Source organism: Akebia trifoliata, unplaced genomic scaffold (assembly GCF_017979445.1).
Source record: "Akebia trifoliata isolate Shusen 1 unplaced genomic scaffold, ASM1797944v1 Contig01317, whole genome shotgun sequence".
Lineage (NCBI taxonomy): Eukaryota > Viridiplantae > Streptophyta > Magnoliopsida > Ranunculales > Lardizabalaceae > Akebia > Akebia trifoliata.
In genome coordinates, this window is record NW_028237666.1 from 47,403 (window position 1) to 63,950 (window position 16,548).

The window sequence follows — 16,548 nt, forward strand, 5'->3', positions numbered from 1 at the left end:
TTATTGTGATATTTTCTCAAAATCTCTGTCATAATCTTTATAATTTCAAATTTTGCTTGAGGGGATAAATCCTACATCTATTTTCTCACAATTCCATTAAGTCATCATTAATGCAACATTGTCACAAGATTATTCATTCTCACATTTTACATCAACTCACCACCTAACTTATACTCTACTAAATCTCTTTTCTTTTAAATACCACATGATCTTTCAAAATTGTACGATACTTTTTTCAAATTTCACTAGTTCCTCAACTCAATCATATATAGTATTAGTATTACCCATACCTTCACTTGCTATATAGTCACAGTCCTAGTCTTTTAAATCGCACTCGCCTTCTTATACTTTACAACCATCCTTACACCTAAAACATACCTATCAATTATCAAAACGCAGTCTAGTTGGTTCACGATTAGCTTTTTATTTTTATTTTATTATTATTTTTTTTAAGCTTGCACCTTTTCATTCTAGTTCTGAATTAGTTTCATTCCTTCACCCCCTTACTATTAGTTGAGTAGTTTCTACATCGCCTACTTCCAGAAGTTTCGTAGTTCCAAATTATAATAAATATCAAATCGTTAGAAAAAGGGTGAGGTTAAAGATGATGATGGGATGATAGCATAGAAAGTGGAAAGCGGTAGGAGAAAGATTGGTTGTTTAGTTCACTCCAAATATTATATTAGAATAATGAATAGTCGAAAGAACAGCTCTAGCAAGTATGCAAACTTTCAGCAGAATTATATGATCTAGAAGAACCAGTATTGAATAGAATTCCAATTTCTAACATTATAATTAGATAACGTACTTTCCAAAACTTCGTCAGGGACAGGTACTTTCTCCTAGGTCATAACCCTTGCTCGCGCCAGTACATTCTTTCTTGATATGTCCCACCTGATCACACGCTAACAATGTCAACGGTCTTGTCTTCGTAGATCTTTATGGAGTAGGCAATTGGTAGACTGGGGTCTATAGGCTCTGAACCTGCCTTGTTGATTCTTTTGGCCTTGTTGGCATCATTGGAGCTCCAACTACTCTCTAACTCAGTGATGGGAAACTCTACAACTCAATAGTTGAGGAGTTCTATATTATGGATATACTGATCCGGAGGAGATTGGCCTCTTGCCCGAATCTGATCTGGAAAGAAAAGAAATCTAAGGTCAACTCATTTGCCCCCTGGAGGTCTGTAACTCTATCTCCTCTCGTTTTATCCTTTACTCTTGATTTATCATATCTCTATAATGGGTAGTCTCAATCATCGACCTCTTGACCCTTAGGTAGGGTTATAGTCTTCTAAAGAATCTACGGGCCTTCTGTAGATCTGTCAGGATAAGCTAGGGCGCATATCGTGACAACGTAATGAACATCATATCTTAGTCTTTGTAATTGATAGAGTACCCTGCACTAATCTCAAAAACTCCTAGTGCTTGATTTCTCGAACCATTTCGGATATAAATCTATCGAGAAATATCCTCTCGAAGTCTATCCACTCAAACAATCCATCTCCCAAAATATTCCTTTCAAAACGTTACTAATGACTAGCATCTCCACCTAACTAAAAAGTAGTCACCGTCACCCACTGATCTCTCGGGCACTACATGATACTCAAAATCTCATAGGTCTTCAAAATCCACTCATTGACCTCAATCGGATCGAAAAAAAACTCTCAAATCTTGGTGGACATAATCGTTGGAAATTCTACTACCACATCTTTAGATTTACTTGTCCTTTGGGCTGGGGAATTCTCTCATTCTTCAAAGGCACGACTTGTGGTAGTGGTCCCTGAGGTGGAATAATATTTACCTCTTGCGAAGAGGTCCACCGCTTCCTCATTTCTTGGATTTAGTAGTGTACCTTGCAATCATGGTAAGTCTTGTACCATTTCTCGCTTTTGATCGTTAGTCTTTTCTATTCAGGGTGGCACGAGTACGTTATCAACTTTATTAAAATCTAGTGACCTTATTGTTCTCTAAATTGGTTTGTCTGGCATCTTTTTGAGCCACGCATCCTTAATCGGTTGACGTCGACCCGAACATTTCTCTCCTTTATGTCCCAATTTGCCACTCATAAATACAACTTTTTCTTTCAACTGATTTTACAATATATGTTTTTGTTTCTTATAAAATTCTTCCATCCATCGAGTAGGTATGTTTATCATCTCGCTCCTCATGTATTGTTATTTTTCCTATGAATTTGCTAGTTTCGTAATTATTTGTCTCTTATTAGATACTAATTGACTTCTTTTCATTTGGTTTCGAGGTGGTGGTGGTTGTATTATTCATATTTCCTCTCTGAACTTGTCATAAGACTCAGCCACCTGTCCTATGAATAACATTAGTTGTGCTATCAGATCAGTAGTCTAATCTAGAATCTGTCTCGTCACTGTTGCGTTTTAGCCTCTATCTCGTTCGCTCCTCTCACTTTTGTTTATCCGTAACAAGGCACTTATCAGAATAAGGCCAAATTCATTCTTACGTAACTATGAATAGCTACCGTAGCCTAGAACTTAGCAAAGGACTCAATTTTCATTACTAACAGAACAAACCTAATATCATATCTTAAGCTTACTAGGCTCTATAGACATCTAGACACAACAGAACTCGTAATTCCAATACGGAACTACTGATGAGCTCGGATACCGAATTCCTAGTGGCACTCTATGATTATCGCTATAATATCTGTGGTATCAGCCAACTCTTCAAAACACTAAAGATCTGTATCCCATACGGATCTAATGCTATGCTCTGATACCATCTGTAGCGCCCCGCCAAATGCTAACACAAATCCCCATGTCAGATCTCGAGGTACTAGGTGGCACCTCAAAATTTCGGCATGATCTCCTCTCTTTATGTTAGCATTCCAAGGCGATTCAATCTGCACCTAATAAACAACATACAATCCTGCATATATATATATAAAATATAATATTAGCGGAAGCCTATATACATCTAATAACGTACGAAAGATAAGAGTGCGGAAGAATAAACAGAATACAGGATTATACAAATATTTCTTACTCTAACAAAAGTCCTAACGCTCAGAACAAAATCTATTACTTTTGGACAATCGATACCACTAGGGCTATAACCCCAATACTCACCAAGTGACGAACTCTGACTATCTATTTGACCCACCAGATGATTCTCACTCGTGATCTACACCTATTTCGCCAAGCTTCGAATTTGAAACTAAAAAAAATGGAGAAAGAAAGGGTGAGTAACAATGGTTACCCAGTACGGAAGAACACAATTTCTTTCAATCATCTTTTCTAACATGAATGAATAAGCATACTAAATCATTTTAAAATCTAAAAAATTTTATAAAAGAAACTACAATTAATTGGTACATATAGCCAGGGATGAGCAACTAAACATTTTAAAACTCACATTACATCGATCAGCAGTACTTACTATAATATTCTCTTTTTATACAAATCTAATTTACCAAATAAAAAAATATTAAACATGCATTTCATTTTATATATCAAAGTAAGGCAACAGATACATAATACACTATGGTGGAATATTAGAATTAGAGAGTTGGGATTCATGACTGGATCGCTCCCAGTCGGGACATGATGTTACAATTTTTCTCTGATTTTTCGTTCCTGATTTTGTAGTCGATCGTTGCACTTACCATGCTTGGTTGACCATTTATCCGGCTCAGGCTGGCCGTTTGACGTGACCGTAATCAATGGATCTCTTTTCGATGTGTCAGAACGTTCGACTACTATAGATTGTTAGTGATCACTGACTAATCATCTTCGTCTATGCCTATCAGGCTTGCATGTGATTACCAAATATACAAATCATTCGTATACGACCACCTTTACATTACAAGTTCACTGGTAAAGATAGAGAAGAATAAACCTAGATTCTAGTTGTGACTCGACTCTTATATGCGTCCCATACTATGTATGAGCTTGGTGGTCCCTACCGTACATCCCAAGATAGTACACCACTCCGGATGATATGACACACTATCCCTTCAAGTATTCACAAACTCTTTAACAGCTCACAAAATAGCTATATATATATATATATTTCATTTGAAAACAATAGAGAAATTAACAATACAAGGTTGAGAATGGATATCCAACTTCCTACCATGTAACTATGGCCAAACGGCCTAAAATAAATAACAAAACGAAAAAGTAAACAACGCCTCGCGCTAACAGAAAGTAAATAAACATGTAACCAGTAATATTATCCCTAGATATCCATTCACCAACCTACACACAACATAACAATGTAAAATGCAGACATCACCCTTCGGGTGTGATTTTGACATTTTACTATTTCATACCCTTTTTTCCTTTTTTTGATTTTTACAGTTTTCAATCTCTTCAATAAAATATCCATTTTCTGATATTCATCAACTCAATATGAGTTCATTAAATATTAAATCACATTTTCCAACTATAGAATTTATTTTTATCAATAATATTGAAAAAGAATATAATTTTTATATCAAAACGGGGTCTGAGCAGTGCACAAAACCCAATTGATGGAAATAACCCGTTAAAATACCCTACCCATGTATAATTTGTTAAAAATACAATTAAACATATCAAATATGCAATTTCTGGCGTGAATTTTGAAATAATAAAAGAATTCTATATTTTGGAAATACATCAAAATTTTTTTGATAAAATCCTAAATGCAATTTTTACAATCTATGATTACTAATAGAAATTGAGAGTTCTTTATAATCTCTAGACGTCGGAATTCAAGCACATGCGTGAAAATCGAGGCGATCGACATGAAAATCGAGATAGATCGGATTTCGAAGTGGCTGATTTTTGAATCTGACCCGGTGGTTTTGAAGATCTCGATGTCGTCGTCATTTCTCCCTTCTACGACGGAGAACGGTTTGACCCCGAAATCGATGAAATCCGAGGTCGAAGTTTTGAAATCCCCGTATATACGTACGACTAATTTTTGACAATACGGGGTGAAAAAGATAGTGAAATGGAAAGAGGTTTGGTGGGTTTTATAGAGAACGAGGCTGCAGACATTTCTCCATTCTGCATCGGTCGTCGACGACTAATCGTTTGTGAGAGATCTGAGGTGGAATTTAAAAAAAAAACAAATTCTTTTTTTTTTTTTAAATTCAGTTGCTGTTGGACGGGTTGGAGAAGACGAAGTAATAAAAAAAATTAAAAATTTTATTTATATAAAATTTGACGAAATCGATATTTCGCCTATTGTCTTGATCGACGATAACTTGATCGTTCGGACTCAAAAACTGACAAATGAATACTCTATTTCTCCTAATTTTTCATTCAATATCTAATGGTATAGTCAATTCCTAAAAATTCTGTCTCTAACAAAAATTTACATTTTTAGCCTGAGGTGACCCCTAAAATTGACGTCATTTTTCGTTTTTAATGATAATTCAACTTTCTGGTCTCCAAAAATAACAAGTAAATTGTCCATTTTCTATAATTTTTTATTACGAATCCAATGGTATAATCAAATCTTAATAATTTTTTCTCTAGCAAAAAGTCACTATTTTAGCTTGGTTCGACTCGGTATTTGAGGATTTTGTAACTTTTATATTTAGACTCGCATTTGAGTATGCTTACAAGTTAAAGTATGTTTTTCGATCATTTTGAATCCAATAGTGAAGTCAGATTCCATTAAAAATGATCAAAAATATTCTAAAGTTTTACCCTTAAGTCCCACTTTCAAGATTTTCTTAAAATTCCACTATTTATTTTTCATCGAGATACGAATTGAAAACTCGGGATTTTACACCTTGCCACATCAGTTGAGTATAGATCGAGTGAAAAAATAAAGTTCTAAAATCACAACTCAAAGATGAATAATGTTGAAGTGACCTCAAGTTGGAGTCTCATATCGCATACCTTGACATGAAAGTGTATGAGAACGCTAAATGCTTTTCATCGAGATACGAATGAAAAAGCATCTTTCGTTTCTATCCACTTTCACGTCGAAAAGTGCGATATGAGGTTCCTATTAAGGTTACTCCAGCACGACTTCTCAAAGATTAATGATAAAATGATGCGTCAGCATGGCTAATGATGACATCGCGTATGTTTCAGCGAGTGCAATTTTGTCGACGCACCGTTTGGTGATCAAGTATAACCTCTAAATCTTATTGGAGGATTTTGTGCCATTTTTTATTAAACGCACATTTTTTTTAAACGACTCTTAGTAAGCATTGTAGAGGATAAAATTCTATGTTGGAGGTATGTGTAATTAGTTAATAAATACGGATCAATAAAGGAGGCTTGACCGAGTGGCTACTTCTATGTGGGCCTTCACTATTGACATCTACCCCCCACCTAGTCCCTCTTTCTATATAAGAGGCTACAATCCCCGTTACCCCCTTTACCTCTATCGCTCGCTCGCTCGCTCTCACTCTCTCTCAATTTTTCTTTTTTTGGATCCGCTGGTCTGCTAGAACTGGCTAACTCACAAGTAAGTCTGGGGGAAGAAAAAAAAGAATCCAACAAAAGGGTGGTTATCGCCCTATATGAAGCCTTAAGCGCACGAGACGTAGACACAGTCCACCAACTTCTCGCTCCAGACATCGAGTGGTGGTTCCATGGCCCCCCCTCCCACCAACATATGATGCGCTTGTTGACTGGTGCCTCAACTCACCAATCCTTCCTATTTCTGCCTCTCTCTCTTACATCTATCGAGTCAGAGGTCTTTGTCGAGGGATTCGATCACAACTGTTCTGTTTCTTGGATTCACGTGTGGACAGTCACTGATGGGATAATAACACGAGTGAGAGAGTACTTTAATACATCACTTACCGTCACTCGTTTTGGGGATTCCAACCTATCATCAAGTTCCTCTTCTTCGTTGAATTGCTGGCCACTCTGGCAGAGCAGGCTTTCCAATACGACTGGAAAGTCGGTGCCGGGACTTGTCCTGGCAATTTAATTAATCAAAGGGGGGTAATATTATAATTTTCTGTATATGTTTGTTTTTTTTTTTAAGAATAAAAAGATTTATGGGCTGAAGTGCACGAATCAGTGGTTTGTTTGAATTAGCGTTTAGTTGTTGTTGTGTCTATCCGTAGGAAAATATGAGGAGATACTGCTTCTCTTTTGATGTGTCTGTTATATGGTGTTTTTATCATAGAATAAAAGGTTGTTCTTGTCTTTGTCTTACAAGTCTCTTCATCTTCGATTTGTTTTCTAACCATTATAAGATAACGATTCTTATAATAATCCTATTTTCTTCATCTTCAATGAAGATAAGGATTTAAACTGTTTGAGTGGACTCGATTTTGATTCGAATTCGAGTTGACTTAATCTTAAAACAGGTTTCATTCAATTCCGCAACTCGTTGTCGATGTGGCATGTTTAAATTGGAGGTTAAATATAAATACAATATGGCACGCACATAATGCTCATACCACGCGTTTATTAAATGCATCTCTTAATTTACAAAACTACCCATGTTAGGTTTGACGTGCCACGCATTTAGCAAGTTTGTTAAAACTGTAACGAAAAATTCTGTTTGACAAAAATCCTAATATAAACGGACGAAGGTTTGCTGTTTCAAAATTTATGTGCCAATGACGTGTTCCCATCCGTCTTAAGATAGAAAAACAAGTCATTGGTTAGTGGTGAGAAAATTAGAGGGCAATTTAATTGCTTGATTTTACTTGCTTTCTCATTACACACGGGGGTCATGCCATTGGTGGGGCCAGCTCTATATACATTGAGCACTTTTTAATATTTAATATAAAATAAGATTTCAGTGACTCGTGTGTTGGAATCTCATAATCGTGTGGTCCAATTAGCCTATATGATTTTTAATTTTTGACTTGCACAAGGATTTTATATAAAGTAGAGACGTCAATAATTAACGAAAATCCCAGTTTGATTTGAATTAGAAAGTACATTTTAAGTTTTAGAAAAAAATCTTAATAGATAAGAGTCCTAGTAAAAGAGAATCTCTAGGTCCTTTATTTTCATCTATTTAAATGGATCAGCACCTCATAATAGATACACATAAAAATGTGAGTAGAGATTGAGTTTTGAATTGTAGTGATTTTCATCAATCACTATGTCAAAATACCCAAATATCAACGTCCTAAAATTGTCGAATTATGGATACATTCAACAGTCCCTACCATCGAATTGGACCATTGAATTGGGACTTGTCGAAAAAAAAATTCAACGGCTATAGGCCGTCAAATAACATAATTTTCGACGGTCATGGACCGTGGAATTACATATTTTTGACGGTTAAGGAAAGCAAGACACAAACTAATTGAACTTGCTCAACCAGTTTGTGAAGAGAAATGGTCAGGTTGGATCAGCCAGAGTCAAGGGGTCCCGACAGATCCCATTCAGAGTTGGCCGACGTAAATCGGAAATTGACAGGGTCTTGAGACTACGGTTTGTTGTGCTGCCCTTGGATTACATTACAAATTGGGCCATATTTTTGACTCGTTGAGTTTCTAGGTGGCTCTTTGCCCTTTAAAACTCCACTTCACCTTACACAAATGACGATGGCTTATCCAATTGAGCCAAAGGTTTTTGGGTCGAACCCAATGCTCTCTCTCTCTCACTCACACACACACACATGTCAGCAACAATAATAGACATTGGGTCTTAGCAACCCTACAGAGAAGACAAATATAATCCATAACCAAACTAAACAGAACCACAAAACAACACAACAAACATTATTTCAGAATAAAACAAACAAAATCTACATCTCTATCTCTAGTGTCCAAAACCTCTCCTCCCTCTCATAACTCTTTCTCATGGTCATGCTCACATGGGTAAGATTCAGAACACATAGTCTTCTACAGCAAATTCATGAACAAATCTTCTTCTTGAGACACTGAATTCTAGTTCCATTTCCATCCTATTTGAAAGAAACCATGGATTGCAAATGCTATAAGAGTGAACCTACATACATTCTTCAAAATGGGTTCCTACTTATAGCTTTAGATTGAGATCCACACCATCAACGGTCTCGCTTATTCTGTCACTTGTGGTCATTCCCAAACGGCCATTCTGCTTGCCCATTCGGAGGAAAGAAGCTGTAATGAGGCTGGTGTTGAACTGAACCATCTCGATGAATCAACGGGTCTTCAATGTTTCCCTTCAAATTCAATCAAACACGTTCAAATATTTAAAAAAAAATAAAAATAAAACAGCGTAATTATAACAGTAATTTGGGATAGTGAAATGGGTATCATTTAATCTTACTTGATATGGTGGCATATTGAATTCGGCCCGTTCTTGGTAAATGGAGGGCAGAAATACCAAGGGTTGCTTAACTTTAGAAGTTGTTGAACATGATGAGGTTGCAGGGAGGCCTAAAGTCAGAAAATCGCCGTCTAGAGCTCCATTTTCTTTAATGCTCTTCTTTGGGTTCAGCTCGGGGGAGCTTCCCATCCTGTTGATACGAAGGGCAGTAGAGTTTGCATGACCCTCTCTAAGAGGAGGACAAAAACAATGTGAACCAACAACCACTACTACAACAAAATGGCAAGAATGGGAAATAAGCGAAAAAAAATAAACATCAATTCAACCTGAAAACCGCATTCCCCTTTTCGAAATTGAACATGCCACTGTTGTCATTACCACATAAAGATGTTTCATCGGATCTGTAGAAGTTAGGAAACTGCTAGTTTTAAATTTTTACAACCTTCAACCGTGAAGTTACAATATAAATTTGCAGCACACTCCAAGATGTCCTTAATGTCAACTTTCCCCAGTCCTCCAGCATTTGTGAAAATTTTCAACCCATTTCCGTTGTAAGGAAGATGGTTGGCCGTTTGCATAGATACGTCACAGTTAAAAATCTCTTTATAAGAAGGTCATTCTACAGTAAATCCTTGGTAAATTGAAAGTTCCAAGTATGAGGAAACTGAGGTGGGATATGCCAATCTTGAAGTAATTGAAACCCAGCATATTTGATTAATAAATTATACTTCCAATCATTGATAATAATAATAATCTAATGACGATAAAATGATTGCAAAGGAGCTAGTCCTCTTGCTGGTCTTACACTTACATCGCTATACAATCTAACAAAGAAGAGATATTCACAATATACCTGTTATCATTATGGATCCATCTACTGGACATGAAAACTCTTCATTTTTTGTGAGTGTGCTGTTAAACATTGCGGGTGTAGATGCTAAGCTACAAATAAAAAGAAAGATACACATAAGCATAATTTGGTTGTCTAATGTCAGTTATAAGTTTAACATCAATCATAGGGAAAACAACACTTGAAAATAGTACCAACATGTGATAAACAAGAGGAGAAATAATATATGTACCACTTTAAGAAATATTCAGATAAGTAGCCTATGCAGTATGATCGATATAAGGATTATCACTCACCCATACTGAATAACATCCAGGCCAGCACCACCAATACCTTGAGAAACAACACAGGTGTCTGTGCTCTTATTTCAGATGATTATCCTTCTATGGATCTTGAGTCTTGGCATAAAGACATCAAAGGATATGGTGAAACCAAAGCAGCACTCCACCTAGTTTCCATGATCCTACTTCTACTTCTGTGTTCATGGAAGCACATACGCAGTAGTTGTGAGCATTGAGAACATCACTCAAAATTGGTATTTTGAGAACAAGAAATCGATGCTCATTACTAATATATATAACATATTAATAATAATCAATGTGAGAAACTGGAAGCACGATATCTGTATAATAAAACATATCGGTGGGGCCCATGATTTATACAAGTTTTGTGGAAATGTCAGAAGCCATTGGGTCACAGCCCCTCTGACCAGATGGTTTATACACTCCATTTGTATCTATCCTAACCAATCCAATGCAAGGCCTTCACCATCTTGGGAACTCTTTGTACACGAAGAAGAACGAAATTCAGTTGAGTGCAAGAAGTGAGATTCTGAGTGATGACAAGGTTGACATCACTACCAAGGGAAAGAATGTGAAAAGGGCGGTAGTAGTATGCAGAGTAATTGCTGGAGTAGTCATTAATACAGTTGGAGAAGGGCATGAAGAAGGGTTTGATTCAGTTGGTATCAAAGGGTCACATATCGAAGTAGAACAATTGTTTGTGAAGAATCCGGATGTTGTCCTTCCTTGCTTTGTCATAGTTTTTGCTTAAGATGTGTATAAGTTTGAATAATTATAATTTGTTTAATTTATTATGTTATATTCAGTATAACCGATAGTCATTCTTTTCCACACCAAAAGATAAAAAAATTTGCCCAAATCTTGGGTTCAAGCCAGGGTTCTTTGCAACACATTATGAATCAAGTCCATAGCTCAACCTAGTTAATTTTCTGCATTTAACAAAATCATAACTTACTAACATTAGTCAAATCCTCTATGAATAGACATACTTCACATATAAAGGCACCATTTTGAAATTGAAAATTGGAGAGTAGTCTCTAAGAAAAACTGCTTATTCTCAATTCTCAACAACTATATGTCAAATAAGTACCGAATTTAGACTTTTTTGACGTAGTGTTACTTCTGTTAGTGGCATGTTAGCCACACATATTTATCAAGTACAATCTAATTAAATAATTGTATTTGCAACATTTAAATGTAATTATAATAGTGTCAATAGAAAATTTCATAGAATTGTGTGTTGTTTGTGACAAGCCTGCTATGAATTTGTTTGTGAGAAGTACTAGTGCTGCTCATTGTAGTTCTAAAGAGATGAAAAAGGTGAGATTGTCAAGTTTGTAACTTGGAAACAGTCATACACATGTAGTGACATAAGCATATATAAAATATTTATTTCTTACACAGGTAGTGCAACTCCTAATGTCACAAACGAGTGCAACTCTCTTAAAAATCAAGAGCTCTCTCTCTCTTCCATATTCAAAATACAGATGCAATTCCAATTTTCCAGTTAAATTGATGAATCCAATTCAAATCCAGTTGAATCTATGACACTCAACACAATGAGATAAATCTAAATAATGGGAAATAAAGTTGAAACTCACCAAATCAAATCTAGATCCAAAATCCTCTGTATGTGCTGCTTGGAGCTCAAATAATGTCTGAGAGGGGAGATTGTACACATTAGAGAGAGAAATTATGAAAAAAGCATATTAAAAAAATTAACTCAATAAAGGTAGGGTGGGGCAACCAACTGTGAGATTTGAGAGAGACAAATCAAGGGAAAAATAAAAAATCTAAAAAGCATAATCCTCAATTTTCTTTCAATCACGATCAAACCTACATTATCCAGAAAATAAAACAAGATGCTAAGTTCCAGATTCAGGTATGGATTCTATGCAAGAGAAGTCTCATTTAACATCGGATAGACAAATCATAAAAACACATATACATAGAGAATTTGAGCTTGAAAATGCAGATCCGTCCTAGTACATTTTAATCGAAATCATATTAATGGTAGATGAGATTTGAAAATCTCTCCATTTCAGCATCTAACCCCAAAATAGATCTTCGACTCCATTTAAGAAAGCAACCAACAATGCCAAGTGACTAATCAAGATTCTTGAAAATTTTAATAAACAATGATAAAAACAACACTCAAATGTGAATTATTGAAGACCATAATTCAACAAAATAGGAAATTTCTTGTGAGAAATCTAAAGAACTTATAGTTGCACAGCTTCGAGAAACTTGTTGTGGTCATCTTAAGTCGAAGGATCTGAGCTTAGTTCTTCGATTTGACCTTCAATTTTGATAAGGGAGATGAAAAAGAGGTTGAGAAGATTAGGGTTTGAGAGAGATAAGGGAGAAAAAAAATAGTTTTGATTCCTCTAAGAGAAAATTCAGGATTTAAAGAGATGAGAGAGGTAAGGGGGAGAAGAAGACAGATATAGTTTTTATTTTTAGCTGTTTTTTTATTTTTATGTGAAAAATATCAAAGCAATTCGTTGGGCTAAGGCTGCCGAATTTTGTCCTTGGGCTAACCGTGGGCTTTGTGCTGACGAAAATAGACGAGGGGCTAGGGCCGTCGAATTTAGCGCTGCAGTGACACCGAATTTAATCATTTTTGAGGTAGTGTGTGAATCTAAAAAATTAGAGGACACATGAAAAAGGGTTCACGACTTGAAGATTTGCACACATTGGATCATTGGCATGTGGATTACGAAAGACACATCTTCAACTATATCTTGGACCATCAATTTAACTTATGGCATAAGGTAAAGTACCTTAAACTTTTGATCTTTAGGAATATGAATATGGTTCTTGAGATATATAAATGATTCTTGATCTTAGTAAATTATAGATTTATGCTAGTATTGATAAAGATTTAGAATGATATAAATCTCACATGTGGTATCAGAGTATAGGTTCTTGAATCTCTATATATTAGATTAAATCTTATTCATGCATGATTGTTGCCATATTGGTTAGATTCCTTTTGAAATCTTGTAGAAACTTTATTATTATTAAATCCATAAATTTTAGATTTCATTTTGGACAATACATTTATAAATTTCAAATTTCGTCTTGGGTACCAAACTCATAAATTTTGGATTTTATTTTGGGTAATAACCCACAAATTTTAGATTTCATTTTGGGCAACAAACCATAAATTTTGGATTTCTTTTTTATTAATAAACCATAAATTTCAGATTTTGGTTTGGGTTTTACAAACCCTTAAAATCACAGATTTCGATTTTAATTTGGATTTTACAAACCCATAATTTTTAGATTTTCGATTAAACATTGGCAAACACATGTAAAGATTATATTTAGAATTATTAATAACTTTATTCAAATCATTAATAGTTTGATTCCCAAGTATTGTTATTATTTTAATGTTTCTTGCTCATTAAGTTTCTATAATTGTGATCCTACATTGTAATAATATTTAGATATACATAAACTCTATTAATTTTGCAATCGTTAAAGTAACAAAAATTAGTCAAATTTATGAAATATCTAATTGTATTATATTTTGATCACCAAGATAACATTAACAAACAATAATATTTACAATGACAGATTTAATTTGGTAAATGAGATTAGTCCAAAGGAGAGTTTCATTTAATTAATTAAAATCTGGTTACAGTAATATAATCTACATGAATTTAACAGAACTAGGATTGGTTATCCAAAAGTAACAAAATTGACTCAATAAATTATATGAATTATATTAGCCTTATAAAATAACCTCATTAGATTATTACCCTAAAAATGAGTAAACAATAAATGTACCTAATTTATAAGTTCATCATTATCTAATAAAATTCAAGGTACTTATTAGAGTATTGTCCTCATTTAATTCTAGTTTCTTGTTCATTGTACTCTTATGCATCTACTATGCCGATCTTTATCAGATCAAATTTTTTGGAATGATAAGAGAACATCCAATTTGTTACGGGTATTTAAGATCTTAACCTAGCACATATTTTTATGAAACCTGCAAATCTCATTAAAGACAATACGATAAAATAGGAGAATTTTCTTCACGTTTAGAAACATCGAATAGACTCAATTTGATGTTTATAAGGATGACGATTGATAACAATATTAAGACATCTCTACCTCTGACTGATAATGCATAGGAGTATTTGAAAAGTGGAAGAAAATTCAAATCTATTGATAAATCATTTGATGACTGAGTTGAAAACTATGAAATACAATGGGATGTGAGGAATTCAAGATCATATCCTTTACATGACTGGAAAGACTATGAAACTTAGAACATTTAAAATGAGCATAGACGATTCCTTCCTAGTATAATTTTTAAGTTTGAGAAGCATGACTTCAGTAAGTTCGAGTATGAGAAATAAGACTGCAACTTGAATAAGATTTTTTAAGTTCTTACAAACCTAACCTGAGAAATGTGGCTTCGATAAGCGAGACTCAAACTTTGAAAAAGAATTTTGATAGGATTTAATGAAGTTCTTACATCATCTAATTCTAATAATGATATGACTCTAATTATCTCGTTGTTCAAACTTGGCATAATTCAATATTGTATGATTGTTTTCATTACATATGTGCATTTTATTTTGAATCATCATCGTCAGCGAGAAAAGATCTCTAGGACCTAACTCCGTAAGTATTATACTATTGCATACACGTACACTCTTGCATTAGTCAGGAAGAATTCTCAAAATTTGAAGATCTAATACTGTCTTCTGGTGAGAACTTATGTTCGAGGATCTAGGCATATTTTAGTCCGAAAAGAATTTTACCCTCAAGGATCCAGATGCCCTGACAAACCACCAAATCAAGAGGCAAAAATGAAATGTCATTGATTTTGGCATTCGGATGTCGCACTATCTACCAAAGTAGATTTTTCATCAAGTTTACTTTTACCCTCTGCCAAAAAGAGGCATCTGTAGATGAAAGCGCCCTCGATCCGTGGGGTGCGCGGATCTGCTTTTGACCCTTGAGGTTTGGGAGTCGCCACCTAGTTATTACGATCTAGAAACCAAATACTGACTCTAAATGGATAAATAAACTAATCTACTAAAGAAAAACTGAATCCGGGGATCACATTACGGGGTTGGAAGGTGTTAGGCACCAATCCCGTCCGGCCAATTCCGGTCTCTAATTATCCCAAATAAGATTACATTGCTAACAATAAAACCTAGATAGAAAAATAACAGAAATTTTACCTTGGATACGCAAAGATCGTGTTCCCTCAGATCCGACAAAAACTGCTCCTTGTACCGTACTCCTTGCTTCGTTCTGTCTCCAGATCTAATTTCTGATCCCTAAGGTAAGGTATCTCTTTCTTGGATCTGGACTCTTCGAATTCGTTATGGATTTTGGGAGATTTTTGAAGGGTTTCTACGTGTTTTTCAAGCTAAAATTGAAGTATGGGTGTTAGGTAAGGAGTTGGGGCTCCAAAACTAGGGTTTATGGGAGGCTAGGGAGGCTTTTTGACCTACTTTAGGATTTATCATTTGATACGAAAATAGGGCGGGAGGACCTCCATCTATAGATTTTTTTTAAGGTTGATTTAGATAGCATTAGTGTTTGATTAGAATTCTTTTAGTTAGAGTTGTATTTTAGTTATAATTGTTTTAGGTAGAGTTGTGTTTTAATTAGAATTATTTTAGGTAGAGTTGTATTTTAGTTAGAACTCTATTAAATAGAGTTATTATTTAATTAGAACTCTATTAGGATTTTGACTTTTGGTCTTATTTGATTGACTTAAAGATTTTGACTTTAGTCTTAATTGATTGACTTTAAGATTTTGACTTTAGTCTTGCTTAATTAACTTTAATTTTGACTTTAGTCTTACTTGATTAACTTTAATACCTTGACTTTAGTCTTGCTTGATTGACTTTAATTTTTTGGAGAACCCTCCTCTATTATATCCTTAATTCTTTGAACCCCCAAATGGAGGGGTCGTTAAAGAAATATCTTGCGAACTCTCAACAATTTTGCCTGAGAGCCCGATTGATCGATTTTTTTATTTCAAAATTTTAAATTAATTTCATTAATGTCTCACTTTAATTATTTAATATTTTATTTATTAATTTCAAAATTTTTAATTATGAAAATTGTGAAATTACCGTTTTACCCCCAAAGAGGATTTTTCACGTTTTAAGTTGGTTTTTAATATTCTAATATGTTTTAGAATCGATTTT

The 16,548-nt window shown here is 34.6% G+C and overlaps 1 protein-coding gene across 6 annotated transcripts; it reads right to left on the reverse strand.

The window, feature by feature from the left end:
• Positions 1-8,618: 8,618 nt before the first annotated feature.
• LOC147380541 (uncharacterized) lies at positions 8,619-12,768 on the reverse strand. Of its 6 annotated transcripts, none has more exons than XM_086431568.1 (6): positions 11,962-12,763; positions 10,355-10,533; positions 10,062-10,145; positions 9,535-9,609; positions 9,209-9,437; positions 8,619-9,101 (listed from the first exon to the last, which is right to left on the reverse strand). In XM_086431568.1, the coding sequence occupies exons 3-6, from the start codon at positions 10,091-10,093 to the stop codon at positions 8,985-8,987; spliced, it is 453 nt and encodes a 150-aa protein (XP_086287694.1). In that variant the 5' UTR covers positions 10,094-10,145; positions 10,355-10,533; positions 11,962-12,763; the 3' UTR covers positions 8,619-8,984. The 6 variants fall into 6 exon arrangements, 5 of the variants coding, with proteins under 5 accessions (XP_086287694.1, XP_086287692.1, XP_086287696.1 ...); XM_086431566.1 differs by having other exon boundaries at positions 10,062-10,150; positions 11,962-12,762; XM_086431570.1 differs by having other exon boundaries at positions 9,209-9,398; positions 10,062-10,150; positions 11,962-12,761.
• Between the last annotated feature and the right edge of the window lie 3,780 nt (positions 12,769-16,548).